At 42.7% G+C, this 26,502-nt stretch overlaps 1 protein-coding gene across 1 annotated transcript in view; it reads right to left on the reverse strand.

Annotated features, from left to right (window-relative positions):
• me1 (malic enzyme 1, NADP(+)-dependent, cytosolic) overlaps window positions 1–26,502 on the reverse strand; it is a 118,480-nt gene that overhangs the window by 33,596 nt on the left and 58,382 nt on the right. The window contains exons 4-5 of the mRNA XM_064945303.1: window positions 9,259–9,334; window positions 1,950–2,111 (exon numbers count right to left, since the gene is read on the reverse strand). Coding sequence (XP_064801375.1) covers window positions 1,950–2,111; window positions 9,259–9,334 — 238 coding nt within the window. The remainder of the gene's footprint in view (window positions 1–1,949; window positions 2,112–9,258; window positions 9,335–26,502) is intronic.

The raw sequence follows: 26,502 nt of genomic DNA on the forward strand, positions 1-26,502 counted from the left end.
TCAGTTGTACATACAGAAACGAATAGAGGAACATAGAATGTAGACAGACCGAGACAAATCCAGACATAGCAGAGAAACACATCGCAAACATGCACGCACACAGACACTACAGACACATACTCTTAACTACAGACACATAGTCTTAGAAAAAAGGAGAACCATTTTTGTTTCCAGGTAGAACCATCTGTGAAAACCAAAAAGTACCTGGAACCAAAAAGGCTTCTTCAAAGATTTTCCCTATGGGGACAACCAAAGAACCCTTTTAGGTTGTAGATTGCGCTCTTAGAAAAAAGCGCTGACATACACACACACACAAATATATGGTAATAAACCCCCATTTGCTCTCATCCTCTGGAAACAGCTACAGAGTGCATTGAGGACACATACAAAGACTCTGAGGCAGCTCGTTAAAGTGGGTATTTTGATGCCTATAAACGTACGGGAAGAGTTGAGCATCCCCCCCAAGCATCCCTAAACTGGATCTGTGCACCATAGATGGCTTCTGGATAGTCTATGGTCTTTCAAAAGCTTTCAATAGAACAATAAGAGTTCATGCATAGAAGTGTCTATGGAGATGCCACTAAAGAGATGGGGGCCAAAGGCCATGGTATCTGCCTCTGCTATGAGGTAGAACAGAGTGGGAGAAACTGGCAGAGAGAGAGAGAAAATATAATCCTGTTCACCAAGATCCAATGCCACCTACTGTATTCATGCTGCAGTGCAAGATCTTTTATAGGTTCTCTCATAAGCCTTTTATGTGTGTTTTATGAATACGGGGGATTTCTGCTGGGTCTCAGTGTAGTTTGATGAAGTGTGAATTGGCCAGCCGACATAAGAGAACATGGAGAGTTTGAATGCTACATCGGACATGGATAGGGCTAGTCCCTGTGTTCAACTCTGCTTCCAGTCTCCTTCCCTTTCCCTCCCCCTTCCTTTATTTATCCAACTTTTATACTGGTGTCCTCGTTTTGTTGCCCATGGAGTGTCTCTCATTATTTCTCTCCATCTCCTTTGATTATTGCCAGTCGTTTACATCTTTGACCGGTCCTATACCCGGGTAACCCCCAAATCCATCTCCCTCTTCTTTCCTCCCACCCTTTATCCATCTATCCTTCTTTCACAGTGATGTCTTCTTTTAGGTCTCCTTCTCGGCATCTTGATAACTTTCTAGATCATGTCTATCCTTGACCGGACCGACTCAACTAACCCCAAATCACCATTCATCCTCTCCCCAACTCTTATACTGAAACACAATCAGTGGCTAGGAGAGTTGGTCCAGGCCCAGGAAATCAGAGGATGGCTCAGAGTTGACTCAGCTGTGGCTTAAAAGCCAGGCAGCAGGCATGTGGTGGCAGTGCCCCACCCTTTGGCCCAGCTCTGGATGACATGAAGAAAATACAGAGTTTAAATATAGCCGTGTACACAAAACAGACTATTCTTGGTTTGCTCCCGTTTAACAGTGTAGCCACAGCACACGTACCGCACGGCCTAGAGTGAGGTGAGGCTCGTCTTTCAGCCATAAAGAGGAGGGCCAGGCCATACATAGGACCAATGGGACCAGCAGGAAAAACCAAACCAGAGGGCCTCTTTGAATACTGTTGACTGGCGGTGCTGGCGGATTGAATAGGTGCTTTTCTAGCTGGCATGGGTGAACGGTGCTGCTTTCCTCAGTTGCGTTCCCTGGTTGTAAAGTGTTAGAATTTCTTGTTTCTTGGCTGTTAGTGTTTGGAAATTGGAGTTTGGAGACCGAGGGGCTTACCTGATTATAATGTATTGACTTGAGGGTATTTTCTTAGCTGGCAAATTACATCTAGCATATAACATGTTACAAAGTTGACCGTTTTTTGTTATGTAGTTGACAGGTGTCAAGTGTAGGATAAAGTGAAGTGTATCATCTTGTTCGCATGTAGTTATGTATTCATTTGGTTGTTGGGTGTGTCTCTTCTTACCTCATTGTCTGTGCCCACATCCAGCATGACTGGCAGACACTGCTGGGGTGGCATGCCTCCACAGGCCGTGTAGAGTGCCAGTTTGCCCACAGGGATGCCCATGCCGTAGCAGCCCAGGTCCCCCAGGCCCAGGATCCTCTCTCCGTCCGTCACACACACCGCCTGTCAATCACATCACATCTGTCAATCATACCTGTGATTCTATGTCAATCAAATACATTATCAGTCAGAGCAGACTGTCTATGGCTCTTGATAAGTCATTTCCTTTCGGATTCCTGTTTGAAATTAACCAAATAAGCTCTCAGAATAGACAAAATCTTTATTAATATCAGGCAGTGAAAATACAGTAATTAGCAAATAAAGCCAGTATATTCATTAGCCAATCAGTTACAGTAAGTGTACATGATTAAACTGGAAATAGTCACACTACGTCAACAGTGAAGTGGTGACTCCGAGATGCTGGGTTCCTCTGTCCAGTGTCTGTTCTTTTGCCCATCTTAATCTTTCCATCTAAATTGGCCAGTCTGAGATATGGCTTTTTCTTTGCAACTCTGCCTAGAAGGCCAGCATTCCGGAGTCACCTCCTCACTGTTGACGTTGAGAATGGCGTTTTGTGGGTACTATTTAATGAAGCTGCCAGTTGAGGACTTGTGAGGCGTCTGTTTCTCAAACAAGACTCTCCTAATGTACGTATCCTCTTGATCAATTAGCATTTTAAATGATAAACTTGGATTAGCTAACACAATGTGCCATTGGAACACAGGAGTGATGGTTGCTGATAATGGGCCTCTGTACATCTATGTAGATATTCCATAAAGAGTTCAGCCGTTTCCAGCTACAATAGTCATCTAAAACATTAACAATGTCTCCACTGTATTTCGGATCAATTTGATGGACAAAAAAGTGCTTTCTTTCAAAGACATGGACATTTCTAAGTGACCCCAAACTTTTGAATGGCAGTGAATAAATATAGAATAAAGCACACATCATGACAACACTACATAAAGAGAGACCTAAGACAACAACATAGAAAAGCAGCAACACATGACAACAAAGCATGGTAGCAACACAACATGGTAGCAGCACAAAACATAGTACAAACATTACTGGGCACAGACAACAACAGCACAAAGGGCAAGAAGGTAGAGACAACAATACATCACCCATAGCAGCCACAAATGTCAATAAAAGTGTCCATGATTGAGTCTTTGAATGAAGAGATTGCGATAAAACTGTCCAGTTTGATTGTTTGTTGCAGTGACCCAGGTATGTGTGTGCTTTGGGGACCTTGAACAGAATGTGACTGGCAGAATGGGTGTTGTATGTGGAGGATGGGGGCTGCAGTAGTTATCTCAGATAGGGAGGAGTGAGGCCTAAGAGGGTTTAATAAAAAAGCATCAACCAGTGAGTCTTGCGACGGGTATAGAGTTTTACAAGCACTGTAGATACAGTTGAAGTCGGAAGTTTATATACACCATAGCCAAATACATTTAAACTCAGTTTCACAATTCCTGACATTTAATCCTAGTAAAAATTCCCTGTTTTAGGTCAGTTAGGATCACCACTTTATTTTAAGAATGTGAAATGTCAGAATAGTAGAGAGAATGATTTATTTCAGCTTGTATTTCTTTCATCACATCCCCAGTGGGTCAGAAGTTTACATACACTCAAATAGTATTTGGTAGCATTGCCTTTAAATTGTTTAACTTGGGTCAAACGTTTTGGGTAGCCTTCCACAAGCTTCCCACAATAAGTTGGATGAATTTTGGCCAATTCCTCCTGACAGAGCTGGTGTAACTGAGTCAGGTTTGTAGGCCTACTTGCTCACACACGTTTTTTCAGTTCTGCCCACAAATTGTCTATGGGATTGAGGTCAGGCATTGTGATGGCCACTCCAATACCTTGACTTTGTTGTCCTTAATAAGCCATTTTTCCACAACTTTGGAAGTATGCTTGGGGTCATTGTCCATTTGGAAGACCCCTTTGCAACCAAGCATTAACTTCTCAAGACTGATGTCTTGAGATGTTGCTTCAATATACCCACATAATTTTCCTCCTCATGATGCCATCTACTTTGTGAAGTGCACTAGTCTGTCCTGCAGCAAAGCATCCCCACAACATGATGCTGCCACCCCCATGCTTCATGGTTGGGATGGAGTTCTTCGGCTTGCAGGCCTCCACCTTTTTCCTCCAAACATAACGATGGTCATTATGGCTGAACAGTTCTAATTTTGTTTCATCAGACCAGAGGATATTTCTCCAAAAAGTACGATCTTTGTTTCCATGTGCAGTTGCAAACCATAGTCTGGCTTTTTTAATGGCGGTTTTGGAGCAGTGACTTCTTCCTTGCTGAGTGGCCTTCCAGGTTATGTCAATATAGGACTCGTTTAACTATGGATATAGATACTTTTGTACCTGCTTCCTCCAGCATCTTCACAAGGTCCTTTGCTGTTGTTCTGGGATTGATTTGCACATTTCGCACCAAAGTACGTTCATCTCTAGCAGAACACATCTCCTTCCTGAGCAGTATGACGGCTGCGTGGTCCCGTGGTGTTTATACTTGCGTACTATTATTGTACAGATGAACGTGGTACCTTCAGGCATTTGGAAATATATCCACAGGTACACCTCCAATTGACTCAAATTATGTCAATTAGCCTATCAGAAGCTTCTAAAGCTATGACATAATTTTCTGGAATTTTCCATGCGGTTTAAAGGCACAGTCTACTTCGTGTATGTAAACTTCTGACCCACTGGAATTCTGATACAATGAATTATAAGAGAAATAATCTGTCTGTAAACAATTGTTGGAAAAAGTACTTGTGTCATGCACAAAGTAGATGTCCTAACCGACTTGCCAAAACTATAGTTTGTTAGCAAGAAATTTGTGGAGTGGTTGAAAAACGAGTTTTAATGACTCCAACCTAAGTGTACGTAAACTTCCACTTCAACTGTAAGTAGAGCCTTGGATCGTGATAAATAGTTTTAAGAGGTCCTGTGAGCTCAGGCTGCAGAGGAAAATGCCATTGTGTTGACAGCTGTGAACAGGTGCAAGAACGGCTAGCGGTTGCAGCAGGTATATCTTTCCATGCCAGGAATACCTGGAAGAGTCTTCCTACTTGACTGGATATGACAAGATCATGACTTGATATGGATGCCCAATGAAGACCTACGGGTCGAAACGCTGTTGTAAATAAATATCACCTGTGAGCATGTGCAGCAGTGTGCTGCGTTGTCCTGTCTGTTTTCCATGAGTTTTGCCTACGACTCCAGCACCCGTGGAAAGTACCTGGATGTGCGTATGTTCTTCAGCTTTGCACATAGCTGTACTGGCATATTAGAGCTCAGTTGGTTGTAATGTCCTCAAACAGGCCAGCTCCTAACTGAAGATATCTGTTGAACATATTGACATCAATGCACGATTTATGAGAAAGTTGGAAAGTATTCAGACCCCTTGACTTTTTCCACATTTTGTTGTTTCGTTACAGTCTTATTCTTATTCTCTCAAACAGAGAATTAGTGAACATAAAAGTTCAATCAGGAGAAACGACAGGGATTATCCAGTCGCAGTACATTTTAATGACCTTAAGCATGACATTTCTACCTTTAGATTCTGTGGCATAGAGAAAGTTAAGATATCAGACAGGGGAGGTGATATTAATAATACTCTGAGTAAAAGAGAATGTTTTGGGGTTTTCACCCTCCAGACATTATTTCCTAAAGGACTTAATCATGAAATGCCTATGTATGTTATGCTGTGAATTTGAACATCAATTATGTGCCTATTTAAGATTACTCTGATGTTTTTCGAACGATGTACCCAATGATTAATGAAAACTTGCTCTGTCCTCATTGTGGCTTTACAGATGTGTTTAATACATCTTATTTATACACTTTTGTAATATTTATGAAATGGATGTTGTATTTGGTAGTACTTATTTGTTTTTCCTTTGCCTCCACCACCCTTCGATGTGTGGAACGGATGTGGGTGGGGCGAGGTCTACATAAGGGTGCAAATTTTAAAAAAATTCACTAAAGCTTTGACGAAGGCCGTGAGGCCGATACGTAAGCTTATTAAATATCAGTGATACTACCAAGAGCAGTGTGTGGTTTCCTTTTTCCTTCATCTTGTTCAAATGTTGCCATGCACCTGCAAAAAAGATTGCTCAGATGTGCGAGTGCCTTTTGAATTTTGTGTTACAGCCTTATTCTAAAATTGTTTAAAGTGTTGTTTTTTCCCATCAATCTACACACAATACCCAACTATGACAAAGCAAAAACAGGTTTACAGAAATGTTTGCTAATTTATTAAAAATAAAATAATTGAAATATCACATTTATATAAGTATTCAGACCCTTTACTCAGTACTTTGTTGAAGCTCCTTTGACAGCGATTACGGCATCAAGTCTTCTTGGGTATGACGCTACAGGCTTGGCACACCTGTATTTGGGGAGTTTCTCCCATTCTTCTCTGCAGAGTCTCTTGAGCTCTGTTGGATGGGGAGCGTTGCTGCACAGCTATTTTCAGGTCTCTCCAGAGATGTTTGATCTGGTTCAAGTCTGGGCTCTGGCTGAGCCACTAAAGGACATTCAGAGACTTGTCTTGGATGTGAGTTTAGGGTCATTGTCCTGTTGGAAGGTGTACCTCCGCCCCAGTCTGAGGTCTTCTGGAGCAGGTTTTCATCAAGGATCTCTCTGTACTTTGCTCAGTTCATCTTTGCATCGATCCTGACTAGTCTCCCAGTCCCTGCCGCTGAAAAATATCCACACAGCGTGATGCTGCCCCCACCATGCTTCACCGTAGGGATGGTGCCAGGTTTCCTCCAGAAGTGATGCTTGGCATTCAGGCCAAATAATTCAATAGTTAGTTCGTTTTATCAGACCAGAGAATATTGTTTCTCATGGTCTGAGAGTACTTCAGGTGGCTTTTGGAAAACACCAAGCGGGTTGTCATGTGCCTTTTACTAAGGAGTGGCTTCTGTCTGGCCACTCTACCATAAAGGCCTGTTTGGTGGAGTGCTGCAGAGATGCTTGTCATTCTGGAAGGTTCTCCCATCTCCAGAGAGAAACTCTAGAGCTCTGTCAGAGTGATCATCAGGTTCTTGGTCACCTTCCTGACCAAGGCCCTTCTCCCCTGATTGCTCAGTTTGGCCGGGCGGCCAACTCTAGTAAGAGTCTTGGTGGTTCCAAACATCTTCCATTTAAGAATGATGGAGGCCACTGTGTTCTTGGAGAAATTCAATGCTGTAGATATTGTTTGGTACCCTTCCCCAGATCTGTGCCTCGACACAATCCCGTCTCGTAAGCTCTACGGAAATTAGTTTTGTGGGACCTTATATAGACAGGTGTGTAACTTTCCAAATTATGACCAATCAATTAAATGTTCCACAGGTGGACGCCAATCCAGTTGTAGAAACATCTCAAGGATGATCAATGGAAACAGGATGCACCTGATCTCATTTTTGAGTCTCATAGCAAAGGGGCTGAATACTTATGTAAATAAGGTCTTTTTACTTTCATTTGTTTTAGGCAAAAAATGTTTAAAAAAAAACTGTTTTCACATGGTCATTATGGGGTATTGTGTGTAGATTGCTGAGGATTTTTTATTTATTTAATCAATTTTAGAATAAGGCTGTAGCGTAACAAAATGTGGTAAATGACATGGGGGCTGTATACTTTCCTTAGGCACTGTATATAGAAAAGTATGTAGACACCCCTTCAAATTTATGGATTCGGCCATGCAATCTCCATAGACAAACATTGGCATTAGAATGTCTTTCCAACAAGCAAATGGGCAAATGTAAGTGCTGTTATTGCGAAGTGGAAACGTCTAGGAGCAACAACGGCTCAGCCATGAAGTGGTAGGCCACATAAGCTCACAGATTGGGACCGTTGGGTGCTGAAGCGCGCAGCACATAAAAATTATCTGTCCTTGGTTGCAACACTTACAACAGAGTCCCAAACTGCCTCTGGAAGATAAGTCAGCACAATAACTGCTTGTCGGAAGATTCACAAAATGGGTTTTCATGGCCAAGCAGCTGCACACAAGCCTAAGATCACCATGTGCAATGCCAAGCGTTGGCTGGAGTGGTGTAAAGCTCGCTGCCATTGGACTCTGGAGCAGTGGAAACGCGTTCTCTGGAGTGATGAATCACGTTTTACCATCTGGCAGTTCGACGGACGAATCTGGGTTTGGCGGATACCAGGAAAACGCTACCTGCCCCAATGCATAGTGCCAACTGTAAAGTTAGGTGGAAGAGGAATACTGGTCTGGAGCTGTTTTTCATGGTTCAGGCCAGGCCCCTTAATTCCAGTGAAGGGAAATCTTAAAGCTACAGCAGACAATGACATTCTACTATTCTATGCTTCCAACTTTGTGTCAACAGTTTGGGGAAGGGCCTTTTCTGAGCATGACAATGTTCCCGTGCACAAAGCGAGGTCCATTCAGAAATGGTTTGTCGAGAGCAGTGTGGAAGAACTTGACTGGCCTGCACACAGCCCTGATCTCAACCCCATTGAACGCCTATGGAATGAATTGGAAAGTCGACTGCGAGCCAGGCCTAATCGCCCAACATCAATGCCCGACCTCACTAATGCTCTTGTGGCTGAATGGAAGCAAGTCCCCGCAGCAATGTTCCAACATCTAGTGGAAAGTCTTTCCAGAAGAGAGAAGGCTGTTTTAGCAGCAAAGGGGGGACCAACTCCATATTAATGCCCATGATTTTGGAATGAGATGACCGACGAGCAGGTGTCCACAATCCTTTTGGTCATGTAGTGTAACGTGTGCCTTTCAGTAACGGCTGTTGGGAGGAGCTATAGGAGGATGGGCTCATTGTAATGGCTGGAACTGAATGAATGGAACGCTATCAAACATATGGAAACCATATGTCCTCTTATAGCTCCTCCCACTATCCTCCACTGGTGCCTATCCCCAGTTATCCCAGAATTACCAAAAATGCAAACCCCTGACTTCTAAGCCAGGGCTTCCCATCTTCCTCCTAGAGAGCCACTCTGTTGCAGAGCAGATTTTAACTCTAACCCTGATCTAACGCACTTGATTCTACTATTTAGCAGTTCACCAGGATCTTGAGTTGCTGGATCAGGTGTGTAATATACAACAGGCCTGGAGCAAAACCCTGCATACCCAGTAGCAATACCTGCCTTAAGTCGTCAGACAGAACAACTAGGCCTAACAGTGTAAAGGGCATAGCACCCCCAATAGAGAGATAGGGTGCAATTTCAGACACAACGTATTTTTCCGCACTATATAGGGAAAAGGGTGGCATTTCAGGTTTGACTATAGACTTACACGTATGTCCTTCTCTGGCCAGCTCTGGAGCACGGTGGAGATGTGAGTGAGGTCATGGATGGTGATGAAAAGCCCCCTGGAACAGATCAGAGATCAGATGAGTTATAATGAGTGAGACTAGAGAAACCGTTTACAGTGCCATTGTGCATTGATTACCAACATAAGGAAATACTATACTTTTGCTCTGTACAGAGAAAAAAAAACATTGTCTTTTGCATTCAGTGTCAAATGGTTCCTTGATACCTGAGTGGAAGCTTGGAATTAACTTTAAGCACCATTTCGGTAGCTTTTAAAATCCAATTTTCCCTCTACTTGTGCTGTAATGTCCCAGAGCAGATGTCACCTGGGAAATGGATCGCTGGGCCAGGGACCCCTCTAGTGCTACTTTGCTCCAGGAAAAGCTAGACAGATACGCTTAGTCTGTGTGCGTGTGTGTAGGCCCACGGGGTGGGAGGTCCAGCCCAGAAGGGTTTCAGATTGTTCCAACAAAGCCATCTGCCCACGATGTGGAGGCACCATCATCTCCATATGTGCCAGCAACAATAAAAAAACATCTATATTGTCAAATCTGCCCAGAAACTAAAAACACAGATCAAATCTGGAAAGCGAGAAGGAAAATGTGAAGCACCAAACAGACCAAAATCCTATTAAAAAAGAATCAGAACACAAAAAGGTTTGGAAAGAAGAAGAGAGACATGAATGTGTCACATAAAAATGATAACTGTAAAGTTTCAGCTGAGCTTGACCCCAATGTCATGGCTGGGTATTAACTTACCTGCCAGACTTAGGTAACGAGAGACAATAACAGTACAGAGACAGTACAACAAGTATAATAGTAATGACAAACCTGTCACACCCTGATCTGTTTCACCTGTCTTTGTGCTTGTCTCCACCCCCCTCCAAGTGCTGCCCACCTTCCCCTGTGTATTTATACCAGTGTTCTCTGTCTGTTGCCAGTTTGTTTTGTTTCGTGAAATCTACCAGCGTTTGTTCCCCTGGTCCCGTCTGTTCTTGCTCCTGTTTTCTAGTCCCTTCCTGGGTTTTGACCGTTCTGCCTGCCCTGACCCTGAGCCTGCCTGCCGTTCTGTACCTTGCCCCACCTCACTGGATTACTGACCCCTGCCTGCCTTTGACCTGTCTTTTGCCTGCCTCTGTACTAGAAATAAATTGTTATTTCTTCGGCACTGTCTGCATCTGGGTCATACCTGAAACCTGATGACCCAATCCTAGTATCAAGGCCCACTAGATTAGAGAATTGGATTCTGTTGTGAGATTCGGTTAGCCATGAATAGTTTGCTAAAAATGAGGGGTCACATTTCATCCTCTTGAGAAACTGGAAACATGCAAACCTTTCTACTACACCATTTCATTTAGAAATGGAAACCTCTGGAGTTGAAACTTGGGTTTTGGGTTAGTTTCCGTGGTGTGTGTGTGTACGTGCATGTCTGTTTGCACGTGTGTGTCTGTGTGACTGTGCATGCATGTGCGTGTGTGAGCGCACGTATACATCTATATGCATGTGTGTGTGTGTGTGTGTGTGTGTGTGTACACGAGGCTGATAGAGGACCAGTCAGTATGGGGGCCACATTACTTCAGTTAAAAAGGTAGAGAGAGAGCCTCTCACACATGGTGACCCACGTCACTCACCCCGGGGCTCTACATATTTGGCCTCCATTGGTAAACACTGTGTCCTCCTGCCACATTTCTGATGAATCTGAATCGACATGTCCAAAATAAGAATAGAGAGAAAGAAACAGACAACGAGGAAATGAAGAGCAGGTAAGAGAAGGGATGGAAATGTGATTTTACAGCAAAATAAAAAGATTGAAAGGATGAGAGACGGGAGACAAAAACAAAAACATCCACAGTCAGTCACACTCTTTAAAATGTTTAAACTGGACCAGCAATGGCTGCCAGAGGTCACTCACGTAAGGAGAATGCTAACGATCAGCAACAACTCACAACTCATATGTGTTTGACCATCAGTGATCAAACACATGCACACAAACACACTCACGTCATTGTCACGGATCCCTCTGGAACTGTGTCATTACGCACACCTGGTCCCCATTTCCCTGATTGCAATTGTATAAATGTGCCCTCTGTTTTCCATTGGGCGGTCGATTATTGTTCCCATGTCCGTTGGTCGTGTGAGTACCTGTGCGTTGTCTCAGCCTGTGCTGCATGTTTTGTGCATTACTGATCTCGTCCGGTGTCATTCTACAAGGTTTACCCTCACTCTTTTGTTTGGCTACACCCCAGTGTTTTGCATACGTGTTTGTTTTGGGTGTATTAAAAACCAAGATGTATACCTGTGCCTGTCTCCATCCTTTATACCCCCGCAACAGTCATGTTTGACACGCTTCATTGGTGGAACAGTTGATCAGTCGGTCTCTGTGGCATTTAAACAGCTGTGAAGAGTTGGATTTGTTTGTGTGTGTGTGTGAGCCTGTGAGCAGTGTGTCCGTGGAGTGTGTGAGGCCTGCTGGGTGTGTTTGCCTGCAGCGTCCGTGGGGCAGAGAGCTGAGCTGCTGCCAATCCCACAGCTAAGAGATCCAGGCCAGGGAAAGGAGCATGTTGATGTTGGTGATGGTAGGGGATGGTCCTCACTGGCTGGACTGACCCCATTCACTGGTGTTGGTGAAAATGACTTGTCTGATATGTGATAGACATGGACATGGCTCTTAACACATTATGACCATAGATGTTCCTTAATACAGCATTTTAGCTCTATTTGTTCAAATATCTCACTTATTCTCCCAATCTGTCTCCGGTTTCTCCCATCATTCTTTCTCTCCCTCTCCCTTCCCCTTTCACTGTCTGTCAGTTTCCCAATCTGTAGTGGGAGACCCCATGTCCCTGAGATGAGGGAGGTGTCTCAGCGCCTCTGACGCCTTTCCTCTGAACCCTTTAAACATCTGTACAGGGCCTCCAACACCTTCTCCATCCCTTAGGAACAGTACTGGTGTTATAATAGGACATTCTTCTGATAAGCTGCTAGAACAATCTTCAGCCACATCTCCTAGGCTGAAGGGAAAGGGATGAGATATACCTGTGAGAAGGGGGTGGGAGCCGAGCTTTCTCACCAAGATTCTAATGACCCCAATCATAGTACTTCTCAGAATCACCTAATCTGGATCCAGGTGTAAAAATGAAAGGTCATCTTGAGAGGAAGGAGACACAATACTGTTTAACAATGTATATGAGAAATCAAATGTGTTTAAAGAATGCACACCTTGAGATGGATACAGAATGAGGTTGGTGAGGGATGTTTGTGGAGTTTGTAACTGTCTGTAAGCACTTGAGCACTGATAGGTGGAATGTGTCATGACTGTCCTGTGAGGACCCAAATAGGTCAGACCAGCTTTGCAATAAATCACTTCAACCAGACCACCTCTCACCCACGAGAGGGAGGGGAGGGGGGGGGGGACTGGTGGGGGTTGACAGCTCACACCCTGTTGTAAATCAAGGACCTCTCTCTCCAAATTCACCCAGGGAATGAGCCTTTGTCTTAAGGTTTTCCCCTTTTTTCCCAATGAAACAAACACCTTCAAAAGCAACTATTGGAACAATATTTCTAACATAGAACGTGGTGAATGGGTGACCTAAAAGAACACTAATGTCATAGTGTGTTTGTGTTGTTTTTAAGTGTTATAAAGGAAATACTGTACCTTGAAAAGTATACCCACTATGTGTAGAATGTCCATCGAATGCATTGTGCATAAAAAGTTAGAAAGTGTTTTAGTGAAGAGGGACAATTTTAGGAGCCATAAGAGACAATACTTTTATAAAACTTTGTACAAGTAACAAGTTACGCCCAAGTGAGGTCAGAGAGCATGACAGCCTGACAGAACCGCCCCTTTTGAATAAACTGTATAAAATTATGGTGAGTAGTTTCTAAATGTACTAACATTGTCTCTGTCCCTCTTTCTCTTTCGCCCTCTACATGTCATTTTGTAACAAGTAGCCATATTGTTGTCAGTCCACTAAGGACCTGTTTCTAATGTTTTAAGTGTGTATGTTTATCCTGTGTTACCATTTAGTTAGCTAGTAACTAAATAACTATAACAACGTGTAGTCCTGAATCATAACTAAGGCTCAGGTTTTTGCAGATGCAAGGTTACGACTGTTCAGAATGATGACATGATACGAGGTTACGATTAATAAGTTGTCTGTTTATAGATGTTATAGAGATTCATTTGGGAGATGTTAACTCTTTAAAGAACCACTCTCATGGTGCCCCAAATCCTAATGAGTTAATTGTTACATGATTAATTTAGTCGGGTAACAATTAAACATAATTAGTGGATCAGATTAATGATGGTAAAGTCACGACAATTGTGTAGTCTTCGTTAACAGAAAGGTAATGTTTTGAGCCAGCCTATGTAGTTCCTCCTTAGAGACTGTGTAGAGAGAGAGAGAGAGAGAGAGAACAAGAGACCAGCGGATTGAAGGAAGAGCGAGAGAGAAGGAAAGAAAACAGCACCGGGCTGAATCAGCAATACCGCTGACCCCACAACCCAGCAGAAAACACAACCCAGGGAGTGTGTGCCGAGAGTGGGACCGCAGCAACAACCCAGCCCCAGCAGGAGCTGCTCTCTACACTTGACCCACAACATGGCCAGAGCCCCAGAGAGACACCAACTTCTGACAGACTACCGACCCGTGTCCTCAACAAACACAGGGAGCCAGCCACTCACCCAAAATATATCCGCCTCCTGCACGCCACCGCTCACCCCATTCAAGACTCTCCCCGCTGCTCGTTAGCCGTAACCTCTGAACGGCTAAACTGTCACTAAGCAGTGTGAGCTGTGTGAGCTGTGTGTGTGTGTGTGTGTGTGTGTGTGTGTGTGTGTGTGTGTGTGTGTGTGTGTGTGTGTACAGTGAGAATGCAATGGGAGGTGAAAGAACCTGTGCCAGTTATGTGCTGTTCAATGCAAACGTTTTTTGTCAATGTTAATAGGATATTTAATGCATTCTAAAATGTCACTCAGAGAGACTTCTAAGTGCTTTTACCAGGCAAAAAGCCAAGGCCCAAACAGTGGGTTACATAAAACATCTGGGACAGTTTCCATACCTATAATGCCATTGATACTAGCCTTCATTTAATGTGCATCTGTGATTGAAGTGGACAGATACAGGCATAGAGTCGACAGCTATGTACAGTACAGTGTCCACTTCTGGATCCTGTGACAGCAACACGGCTATACATGTTATGGTAGCCAGGTACCTACTGTATTACTGTTAGAGTAATTGAAGAATTAAGAATACGTGCTGGCATTGTTGAAATGCTGTAAGGCTTATGAGTGTGTGTGTAACCATGTCAGTTACACACACACACACACACACACACACACACACACACACACACACACACACACACACACACACACACACACACACACACACACACACACACACACACACACACACACACACACACACACACACACACACAAAGGGCTATGACTGTAACCCTACACTGACAAGCTCTCACAGATGGTGAGACACAGATACCTCCCATAGTGATGTAATCCTATGGGTGTGTGTGTGTGGACCTGTTTAACTATTCTTGTGGGGGCCGGTCCCCACAAGAATAGTAAACAAACAAAAATTTGACTGGGGACATTTGGTTAGTCCCCACGAGGTCAAGTGTTATTTCTAGGGGGTCTAGGGTTAAGGTTAGAATAAATGTAAGGGTTAGAATTACGTTAAGGGTAAGGGGCTAGCTAAGGGGTTAGCTGTACAAGACTGTGTGTGTGCGTGTGTGTTCCAGTGCATAGTTAAGGATGAAGCATTGCAGTCTGCTCTCAAAGATTTCCATAAGGACAAATGACATCAACAATAACATGTAATTTAACACATTCAAGACCTAGAATACAATGTGTTGCACCACACAGACCGATTTCCAATCTGCTGAGACTCCACACAAATGGAATATGAAAAACGTCTGTGGATCCCATGGGAGATTATTTTCAAAGCAGCTTTAAAAAAACTGCTTATTCCAACTTTGTCCAGCTGCTGGGTAATGAAACTAGGAATCAGCTCTTTTCAAATGGCCTTCAGACTAACTGAAACACGAAGTCACAAATAACTCTCAGATGGTCATTAGTAATGGTCTTATTTCACCACATCACTGTAGGCCAATGGTCTAGAATAATAATGAGGACAATGCAGTGAAGGCAATAACTTTCCTCTGCAAAGAAATCATCTGTTTGGACTGGAGATATTTTTCATTTGGGAGAGAGAGGGGGGAGTTTGTGACACAGCAAATATCTCTGGTCTTCACTCTTTCCAAAACAGAGAACACTGTGGAATACCCTTGTGTCATAAGGGAAATCAACTACTTTGTCTCCTTCCAAAACATAACTTCTGTCAATAGACTGGAAAGATAGCAGTGTGCGGTTGAGCACATGCTGGCCATCCAGCTTCTCTGTCATCCCTCTCAAGAATAATGTGTGTGTGAGAGAGAGAGCGAGAGAGAGAGATTGGACTGAGGAGTCATTTCTTTGACTGGATGTGGTATCTGTAAGCTTAAGAAAAGGACTGACCGTACAATATTTGAGCCATGAGGTCGCTGGTTTCAGCTTTCGGCTTCTTCCTTCTCCTAGCGGTAATTTAAAGACATGCAACGGAACTTTTGCTACTAAGTATAATTTATACCTCTCTCTTTGGGCTGGATGTGTCAATTTGTAGTTCATACATGCATCATTTATGAGCAGAATTACTGTCTTACCTCAAATAGCCACAAAATCCCTAGTTTGAAAGTGACTGTTTTTCTGAAAGCTGTGCAGCGCCATTTTCCCTAAATATTCCCCCACCTGCCCCAGCCCCCTAGGAATTGGAGTTCAACCAAGAGTGTATCAGTGTATCAAGAATGTAACTGTACTGTATATAAGAATATGAATATTGTGTAAATAATATATTTTTGTCCCTTGGTGTCTTTCCTATATAAAGTATAACTTATTTTATTTGGAATGTAATAATGTATTATGTTGTTCTCATCTATGACTGATTCGTACTTTATGTATTTGTACATTTTATGCGGTCCCCAGGAAGAGTTGCTGCTGCATGTGCAGTCGCTAATGGGATCTTAATAAGCGAAACAGCCGGACAGCAGTTCCCCCCTAGCGAGAGCAAAGGGCACTCTTCCCCTTGATGTTGTGTTGCCCTCTTGCAGCACAAACTCTTCCCTTTGAGCAGTAACATTAGACTAGCACAGTGACATCCATCCAGATGGCTACTACGAAGTATGCAATATTACAAATGATTTATTGTGTAGGCCACTATCCTACTCAAAATAAAATCAAGTGGGACAAAACTAATTGGCCACATTAACTACCACCGGCGACATGTGATACAGCTGCCTAGCCTGCCTGATAGGAACCAACTACATAGCACCTCGATACAAGATCGTTGCAATGGGAATTTGCACCGGCTTGTTGTTACGTTAACCATTTGCATGTCACAGTGACATCCAGAAGCTGACCAATACTACAAGTTATTTCTGCCTTGCCCATTGAAATAAACATCACTTTCTTTTACAAGTTTTAAATAGTGCCATGCTGCTGTGGTTGCCAGCTAGACAGAATAAACTCGCTAGCTGGGAAGGGCTCACCCGGACCAATTACTACTGCTACATTTGACCCCCGCAGCGAGCTCAGTGCGTTGCACATATCAAGGAAAGGGCCAGTTACAGTGGTTCTTCCTGTAAAAGTTGTGTCTATGGCACGTTATTTACGAAACAGAAACGGTGCCGAAATAGAGGACCACAGCGGGTATGCTATGCTGCAAATATTGCTTCTAACTTTAATATGCTTTTTAAATAAATAAGACCTACACCACTTTTAACAGCACATTACTCAACACTAGTGAGACTCATGTCGCCTATGATATACTGTAGGCCTATCTAAACATATTTTTTCAATGACGTGACTCTCTGCCAATACTTAGATTTAGAGGATTGGAGGATTCTAAATTAATATCTAAGTGGCATTTTTTGTTGGGGCAAATCTGATCTGTGAGAATATCTAAGGGACTTTTAAATAATTCAAAATTAATTAATAATAATCGCTTTGTTTAAAAAAATAATTTCATTTTCAAATAACCTAAAGTGAGCGATTGATTTCTGAATAAAAGGCCAAAGTAAAATTTGTAAAGGCCAAAATATTTATTTCTGTTTTTAGAGGGAGAGAAACCATGAGCCTATCGTGCCTATATTTTGGACAAGGACATCCCGGCCGGACAAACCCTCGCCTAACCCGGGCGACGCTGGGCTAATTGTGCGCCACCCTATGGAACTCCAAATTACAGCCGGATGTGATACAGCCAACCTAACTAACAAATACATTTGACGATACAATTCTCCCCCTACCCTCCTTCTTGGCAAGAGTCTATTGTCCTACTAATAGCTCATAATGGCGCTGTACACCATGACTGGTCGGGAGTAGGCTACAGTAAGAGCAAAATAATCATAACATTTCCACACCCTAATTGTAGTCTAACCAATATCCAAAATGGAGATTCAGTGAAAATAAAATCTTGTTGATTTATCAAGACCAGTCCCCATGCCTGTCTCAGAGCAGCGCTGTCTTGACCTCTGAATGCCGTCTCTTCCATTCATTTTGAAAGAGTATTTTCCAGTAAGCAGCAATTTGTTTACTTCGTTCCAATATTTCTGTCATTCAGTGATATTTATTCCCATAATAATTTGTTATGGATCCATAACGAAATAAACATCTGCATTTTGAAAGAGTATTTTTGTCATTATTTTATTAACGAAAGCATATATATGCTGATGAAGAAACACAGTACTGTACAGTATATACTTACCCGACATTTTGCGGTTGCATGAGGTCGCCTACACGCACTTTAAACATTTGGATAAAGCATTTAAAGCATTTTGAGGATTTGTTCATTAGGCTACTGTGCAGTCTGACATGTAAACATAGCCTACAGTACATACTGTAGTAAACATGGTAAAGTGCCTAATTCCTTACATATGCGAGAGCAGGCCATGTCCAGAATTTCTCAGTGACCTCAAGTACTCATTAACTGTCTTTAATGCTTTTTCGGGTTGCATCAGTCATGGACAGAAACTTAATACTGAGACACAGTATTAATGATGAACCCCCGGAGGTTCACTGGTAAGCCACATTTGCCTCGAGATCCACCCCAGTTGGTATTCTGTGTCCACTCGTGGTACCTCTACAGTTACACATCCTTGAAATAGCAGAACAGCTTAGCGGTCCGGATGGCCCTTGTTGTGCCTGGTGAGCAGTTGGTCAAGTTCTGTTGTCAGAAGAGGAATGTAAATGTCAGGGTGAACCGACGACCTGATGAACCTGCCAGGTATGTTGACTCTGCCTGTTGGAGGTGGAGTTCCAGAGCTCACAGGTGTGTCTGGCATGGATTGGGACTCCATCTCGTTCCTCGCCCTCGTCAATGCGTCATCCTCCGCCTGACTCTCTGCCAATGATGAGTGACTCTCTGCCAATACCGCCTGGCTCTGGACCTATGCATCAGCTGTTGCCCGTATCTCTGCCCTCAGATAATGTTTCTCTTTCTGATGGTCTGCCTCCAATGACTTGATCTCAGTCTTCAAAGTTTGATTCTGAACCATGTGCACCTTCATCAGATGAGCAGAATGGTACCGCCATGAGCCCCCATCGATTACAGTGGCCTATGATAAAAACGTTGGAGTCACATTTAATTCTTAATTGATCTAACACACAAATGATGTGTACGCATTTTAAGAATCTAGCAAAACTAACCACTTTCTTGGCAACCATGCGTCTCTTCGGGTGGAGTTTGGGGTGGGGTGAGGAGTATAGGCCATAAGCATACAGCAGATTGCCGATTGTCCTCACTTTCATTTTGCTGTAACAACATATTGTAGCACCATGACCAGGATCTCTTCATTTAAGTGAGCAGATTAAGGGTTTCAGGAGGAACGGAAAATCTAATACAGCCAATTGTCATAGCGTTTGCTGTCATTAAATGTGAAGACTGTAATATTATTAAATCGATTCTCTATGTGTAATTATTCCATAATTCAACGAATCACGAAATAGTACTTAACTAGGAAGTTGGGGCACCACGGGAACATTTTGTTTATAGTTTCATTTCCCAAATATAACTCTTCAGATATTTTATTATCTTATCAATTACAGTCTTCTATTAATGTATTGTTACCTCATCAGTCTCATTTCTGAACGTCGCAAACCCTTTGATATCTGCAAGAACCCTAACAAAAATCAGCGTTATAGAAATTGGCTTAATTATTTATTTTCTAACTAACCAATCGCAGAATTACATAAACACACACAATAGGTCATATATTGCTTACTAACATGACACAAATATAAGTCCCTTGTGGACTAAAACGATATGACGACTTGGTAGACAAAGGAAAGGGGTGGGGACAGTTCAAGAACGGAAAACTCAGAGTGGATTCACTGTAATACAGTTGATAACTACACTCATGAAATGCTAATACCTTTAACATGAACAGCCGCTCATTAGAAAATAAATAGCATTTTACATATTTATGAGCGTATGCCTTTGTTGTCCCTCTCTGTGATCACCGGTCCATCTGCTGGATAATAGTTAATCAGAGAGTCTCTGGTTGCGTTCCCAGAAGTCCCATGTTCTTTCGTGGTTGTAGCTTGTTATAATGGATATGTCAGAGTACCATTCGGAAATGTTCTTAGATCAGATGCATTCACCAGACTAAAGTATTTAAACAACTGCAGCCTGAATAATCTGGTCTTTAGTTTGTAGATTTCTTCACCATTTCAGCGTGGTGATGATCTCCACGTTCTCTGGTCTTGTTCTATTGTAGAGTTGAAGTTTAAACCACTTCACACACCAGCATCATCCGGCGAGTTTTAGTCTAGAGTCGTAGCCATTTCAACGTGGGGACCCCGTCCCAGGGTCATCTTGACTATATTTAAATCGCCAACCATTTCAACATGTAGCGACAGTCTGATGTACAATTTGTAGGGAGTCCTTTTAACTGACTAGTAAACTTTATATGAAAACCCATAGTCTCAATTAGAAGGAAAACCTCACATTTAATCTTTTCAAAAGTATTCCTAAACTCAATCATTTATTTTATACAACATTTAGATGCAAACCCCATAATTGAGAAGTGTATACAAACAAGTATTGTGCGTCTCCTGTCCTTCATGAGGTCAACAAATGAAACAAACTCGAAATGACTGTTCCTTAAGTATCCACAGACCACTCCAACTGCTTGGAATATAGAAATACTGTTCAAATACTCACCCTTTTGACGTTACCATACTGCAAAGTCTTTCTCTGTGGTAACAAAGGGATGTCGGCATGGGTATCGAACCAGCATCTGTAGCAACCCAGGTTGCACTGCGATGCAGTGTCTTAGACCACTGCGCCAGTCAGGAGGCCCCATCCAAAGTTTTTAATGCTGATCATTTGCCTTGCACAATGTATCAAAATACAGAGAGGTGTTGGCAACAGTCTATTGTCCTGCTAGCAGCCCATAATGGTGTCCAGGTCAGGATAACCAAAACCTTTCTTTATTAAAGACTATCAGAAAGAATGTTGCTAGCCATGAATGAGTGAGTCACTCAGCGTTATGTAGATGCCGAGGCTATATGACTGTGCCATCAACTTAATTATTTAGCAGACATCACCTGCTTATTCAGTCAACACATATATCTTAAGAATATCATGGAATATAATTGAACATTTTCGTTTCTCTTAGAATAAAAGCCTTAGCGTAACAACAGTTTTAGTAAGTAATACTGACGAGTAATAAGTGTATTTTTCCAGGGTGTGCGAGTGCAGGACAGAGTAATAGCAATTCTTACACTATTGTTCTAAATTCAATCACCTTCATCCTTATCATTCAGTTCATTGAAATTAAATGTTAAAGTCGTGCACAGTTATCAGTTTCTATTTGGTTTATGTCGCCCATTCATTGTCAGTTAGACACACATTAGCGCCTTGGGACCCAAAAGCATAATCAGTGCTCTAACTCCCCCTTGTGCTGGTCTGAAGCAATGAAGCAGTGACGCAAGGTACTGTACTAAACCACAAATGACCTCTAAATCCTGCAGCATAATCTCAACACTTTTAGTTGAGAAACCACTGTAGTTATCAGAGTCAGTTTTGGTAAAGGTCAAAGAATAGAGAGGAGTCATGTGTAGAGTAGAGGTCAGGGGTCAGGTCAGTCATTAACAGCATTAGGTAGACAGGAAGTTTTAGATAAAAAGGGTTAAGGTAGAAATTCACCCTAAGATGTTTTGTGCAACTGTCTAAAAAGTCAAGGGACCTAAAGGGGAAAAGATAACAGGGAAAGTAACTGTTTTGTGCAACTGTTGGCTGTAGGGTTCTGGAATAATACACCCGTTTCAGTGAGTGAACCAGCGCCAACCAAAATCAATAGCAGCAGCATATGGGGGAGGAAAAAGAGCCAATAGTAGGCAGGCCACTGGCACTGGCCATCAATAAACCAACCAATGCCAGTGCCTGTACTGACGGTCGTTCTGTTTGCCAGTTTTAAAAATAACTAATTACAACAGAACGGAGCGGCATCAAATAAGCTAAATATGCAGCAGAGCTCTGGGAGATGGAAAATAGCTCAGTTAAAATTGGAGACGGCGGGGGGAATTTGGAACGGTGACGGAAGAATCCGGCATCAGCTGGACAAACAGGCGCTTTGCCTCCCTCCCCGATCTCCCCCTCTCCTGTACACAGAGACATGAGAAGCATTCCCGCTGCATGAACCGGCTGGCAGCCCCCCCCCCCATTCCATAAAACCTCCGGAGTGAGAACATTCCCGGTCCGCGACATCGGAAAATTATAACCCATAACCCTTCCTCCATCCCTCCCTCCCCCTCCACCCCCTTCCTCCTGAGTCACGTTTCTTTCTACTGCAGCCCGTTGAATATAGGCAAAGCCTCCAACAGCCAGAGCATCTTCCCATATGGCGCCTTCCAGGTCTGCAGCCATTGACACTGTGGTGGATGACATTGCCAATCACATTGCATGACAATAGCAAACAGGACACTCCGCTTAGGAGAGTGTCGAGTTTCTCTCAGGCCTTACGTTACAACAGGAGGAAAAGTCTCTCTTCCCAAATAAAGGACATCCTGCTAAAGGAATCAGAGCCACAGACCTGCAGAAACTGACAAGCTCTCCGATATCTTTCAGCCATATGCCGCTACACTTTCCATTAATTAGCCCCTTCTGCAGAGATCATTACTTTTCTGGTGCACGAATGACAGTTCGTGTGGATTGAAATGTGCCTCCTTTTTGTGCTGAAATGTATCAGATTTGATATTTGACTCTGCCAACTGTGTGCAGTGATCAATTACAGTGTGTTTCTGCAAAATGCTATTTTGTGTTAGCAACAGAGGTCAAGATTGGATCAGACCGCATGAGAAAATTGCATTGGTCTTTCCACAAAGTTCAAATGAGATCTTGTTTTTGTCTGGGAAAATCACCTAAACGTAGTATGGTTGAGATGGGAAACAGGTCAAAACGCATTGTATAGCATCATTAAATACTGTATGTGAGACTGATTTATGGCGCATTATATACCTTCTTACATTTACAGATAAATATGGATTGAATTTTAGTAGATGTTTGGGGGCGACACTGGGTAGGCTGCTACAACAATGTCCACTGTGAAACAGCTGTAGAACCACTTGTAACGGTATCCCATTCTGATTCCTCATACATTACAGATGAGGAGATCATTTAGAACATTTATATGACACTATGACAGGCCTGGACTGGGACAAAGATTTTATGACAAATAACCAGACATTTCACGCACAATCCAGATTTTAGTATTATATTCAGATCCCCCATTTTCTTCCCCCTGAAGATGAACAATGCTGTACTGGGCCAAGACTTTGTCTGGCTCTTGGAGATCAAGCTGACTGTTGGAATTCCGAGCCGACGAGGTGAATAATATGTCGATATTCCCTTTAGCAAGGCACTAATTGCTCCTCTAAGTCGCTCTGGATAAGATGTCTGCTAAATGCTTAAAATGTCCATGTAAAAGTTGGCTTTTCGTTCAAAAACACAATTAGTCAGCATAAGGCATGCACACCCTTATTGTTTTTTATAACAATATTTGTATTGACATTTTCCATTTCAGCATTGCTAGTTTTGACCTTTTAAATTATCTTTCATGTGTATCAATGGGGGGGGGGATATAGGTTCAAAGGCATGCCATCCTATCTTCAAGAGTTACTTTACTACAGTAGACCTACTGTATGAGGTGATGAATGTGTGTGATGGGTGAACCCAACCCCACTAACACATATGTGGTCTTCTGTGGATTACATTGCAGGAGTATCTCCGAGAAGCTGAGATGCTGAGACCCAAATCAAAGGGATTTCTGAAAGACCAAGTCATGGGTCAGGTCAATCACAGTAGATCAAAGGAGTTTAGAAACGAAGATTGACAATGGTCAGTGTATGGTCAAAGTCAAGTTAATAAAGTGTGGCATCTGTTGACAAAAACACAGTCGTATCCAGTCGGCAACCATGGAGTTGTGACGGCATGTGAATGTGCCATATTTTTCTCTTTATGCTGTTTCCAACATGACAACAACATATAAAAATACAGTCTGAAGACAGAGCAAAGCTCCCAGAAAATGTGAATTCGCCTAGTAATGAAATGACACACAGGTTTGGCTTAAACGACTGGCTTGAGAACCTGCCAACTGGTCATCTAATTTAAATTGCATTTATCATAATGATGTTGATTTAATCTGATTATAGGCAATTGTACAGTATTACTAGCCCATAGTTAATTTAAGGACAGTTTATGAAGAATGTCCTGTCTCTAAACTGGTATGTTTATACATTTTTTTTACCTTAATTTAACTAGGCAAGTCAGTTAAGAAAGATTTCTTATTTTCAATGACGGCCTAGAAAAGTGGGTTAACTGCCTGTTCAGGGGTAGAACGACAGATTTGTACTTTGTCAGCTCGGGGATATGAACTTGCAACCTTTCGTTTACTAGTCCAACGCTCTAACCACTATGCTACCCTGCCACCCCATACTTCAAGTGTCATTATTGTTGTGTAATGAAAAACATTGGTGTGTGTGTGTGTGTGTGTGTGTGTGTGTGTGTGTGTGTGTGTTTGTAATAGTATCCTTGTGGGTACTGGAAATCCCTAGGGATTAGGTTTAGAGTTAGGGTTAGAGGTTAATGTTAGGGATTACGTTTAGGGTTAGAGGTTATGAAAATAGGAATGGAAATAAATGTTAGGTCCCCACAAAGATAGTAAGTAAGATAAGAGTAAGAGAAGAAAAACAATAAATACAAGTAAGGATAAGAAAAACAAATAATTTAAGAGCAGTAGTAAATAACAGTAGCGGGGCTATATACAGGGGGTACTGGTACAGAGTCAATGTGAGGGGACACCGGTACTGGAGATAATTACGTACATGCAGGTAGTGTTGTCAAACTGGCTATGCATAGATAATAACAAGAGTAGCAGCAGCGTAGCGGGGGAGGTGCAAACAGTCTGGCTAGCCTTTTGATTAGCTGTCTTATGGCTTGAGAGTAGAAGCTTTTTAGAAGCCTCTTGGACCTAGAACTGGCGCTCCGGTACCGCTTGTCATGCGGTAGCAGAGAGAACAGTCTATGGACTAGGGTGGCTGGAGTCTGACGATTTTCAGGGCCTTCTTCTGACACCGCCTGGTATAGAGGTCCTGGATGGCAGGAAGCTTGGCCCCAGTGATATACTGGGCCGTTCGCACTACCCTCTGTAGTGCCTTGCGGTCGGAGGCCGAGCAGTTGCCATACCAGGCAGTGATGCAACCAGTCTCGATGGTGCAGCTGTGAAATCTTTTGAGGATCTGAGGACCCATACCAAATCTTTTTCAGTCACCTGAGGGGGAACAGGTTTTGTCGTGCCTGCTTCACGACTGTCTTGGTGTGCTTGGACCATGTTAGTTTGTTGTTGATATGGACACCAAGGAACTTGAAACTCTCAACCTGCTCCACTACGGCCCAGTCGATGAGAATGGGGGCGTGTTCGGTCCTCTTTTTCCTGTAGTCCACAATCATCTCCTTTGTCTTGATCAGGTTGAGGGAGAGGTTGTTGTCCTTGCACCACATGGTCAGGTCTCTGACCTCCTCCCTATAGGCTGTCTCATCATTGTTGTGATCAGTGTTGTGTCATCAGAATACTTAATGATGGTGTTGGAGTTGCGCCTGGCCATGCAGTCATGAGTAAACAGGAAGTACAGGGGGGACTGAGCAAGCACCCCTGAGGGGGCCCCCGTGTTGCGGATCAGCAGTTGGGGATGTGTTGTTACCTACCCTGACATTCAAAGTTCCTATGGAGGAACTTTGAACATTAAAAGTGTAAAACACGATTTACCCTTTTGTAGTTAATAAATCCAATGTAAAATGTGATAACTAGACCTTAACATTAAAAAAGTGAATCCATTATTTTCCAGCTAATTTAAAGTATCCCTCTCCATCTTCTGAATCAAACGTGTAATGTCAGTACAGTAGCCTATGCTTCGGAGGGGGGTGGGGCAATTAGTCTAAACACAGGCAGACACTGGAATACGTTTCTGAGTAACAGAGGTCTTTGCATAGGCACTTTGTTGCATTGTGTTGTGGGACTTGAAAAAAATGACTGGAACGTTAAACAATGTCATTAACCAGTTCCCATGATTTTAAAATAACAGAACAGTATGGATCACTTTCGCACCAGGTTCCTTTTCTGTTCCTTTTCTGTTCCTCTGAACCCATTTTGGGTTCTGTTCCGTGAACCGGTTCTAACCCCCGCTATTGACCAATAAACATTCACGTGGGCGTGGTCTGGCACATAAATGCATATAAAAATCATTCAAGGATATTCATATTGTAACAAAATGTGGTACACATGTTGCAAACACTCAAGACTTAACATATGCAAGAACATTCATATGCTAAATGACTGACTAAAATATCGACCACAGGATGGTTCTATAAAGGCCACATGTTTATATCTCTTTATCTGTTAGACTCAGAGTGATGAACTTTTACACATGCTCAGGGATGTGAGTCAAGTTAACCCACATGATATCTCAGACACCACCTGCTCGATTTTGGCCAAACTTGGGTGAATGATGAGTCTTGCCATAGAGATCCATCATTTACACGGATTGCCCCAAGGGCGCTGCATCTCATTCGTGTGGGACGACATGTTTATTGTTGCCTTGTCTGACAATGGTTTAATCC

Source organism: Oncorhynchus masou, chromosome 29 (genome assembly GCF_036934945.1).
Source record: "Oncorhynchus masou masou isolate Uvic2021 chromosome 29, UVic_Omas_1.1, whole genome shotgun sequence".
Lineage (NCBI taxonomy): Eukaryota > Metazoa > Chordata > Actinopteri > Salmoniformes > Salmonidae > Oncorhynchus > Oncorhynchus masou.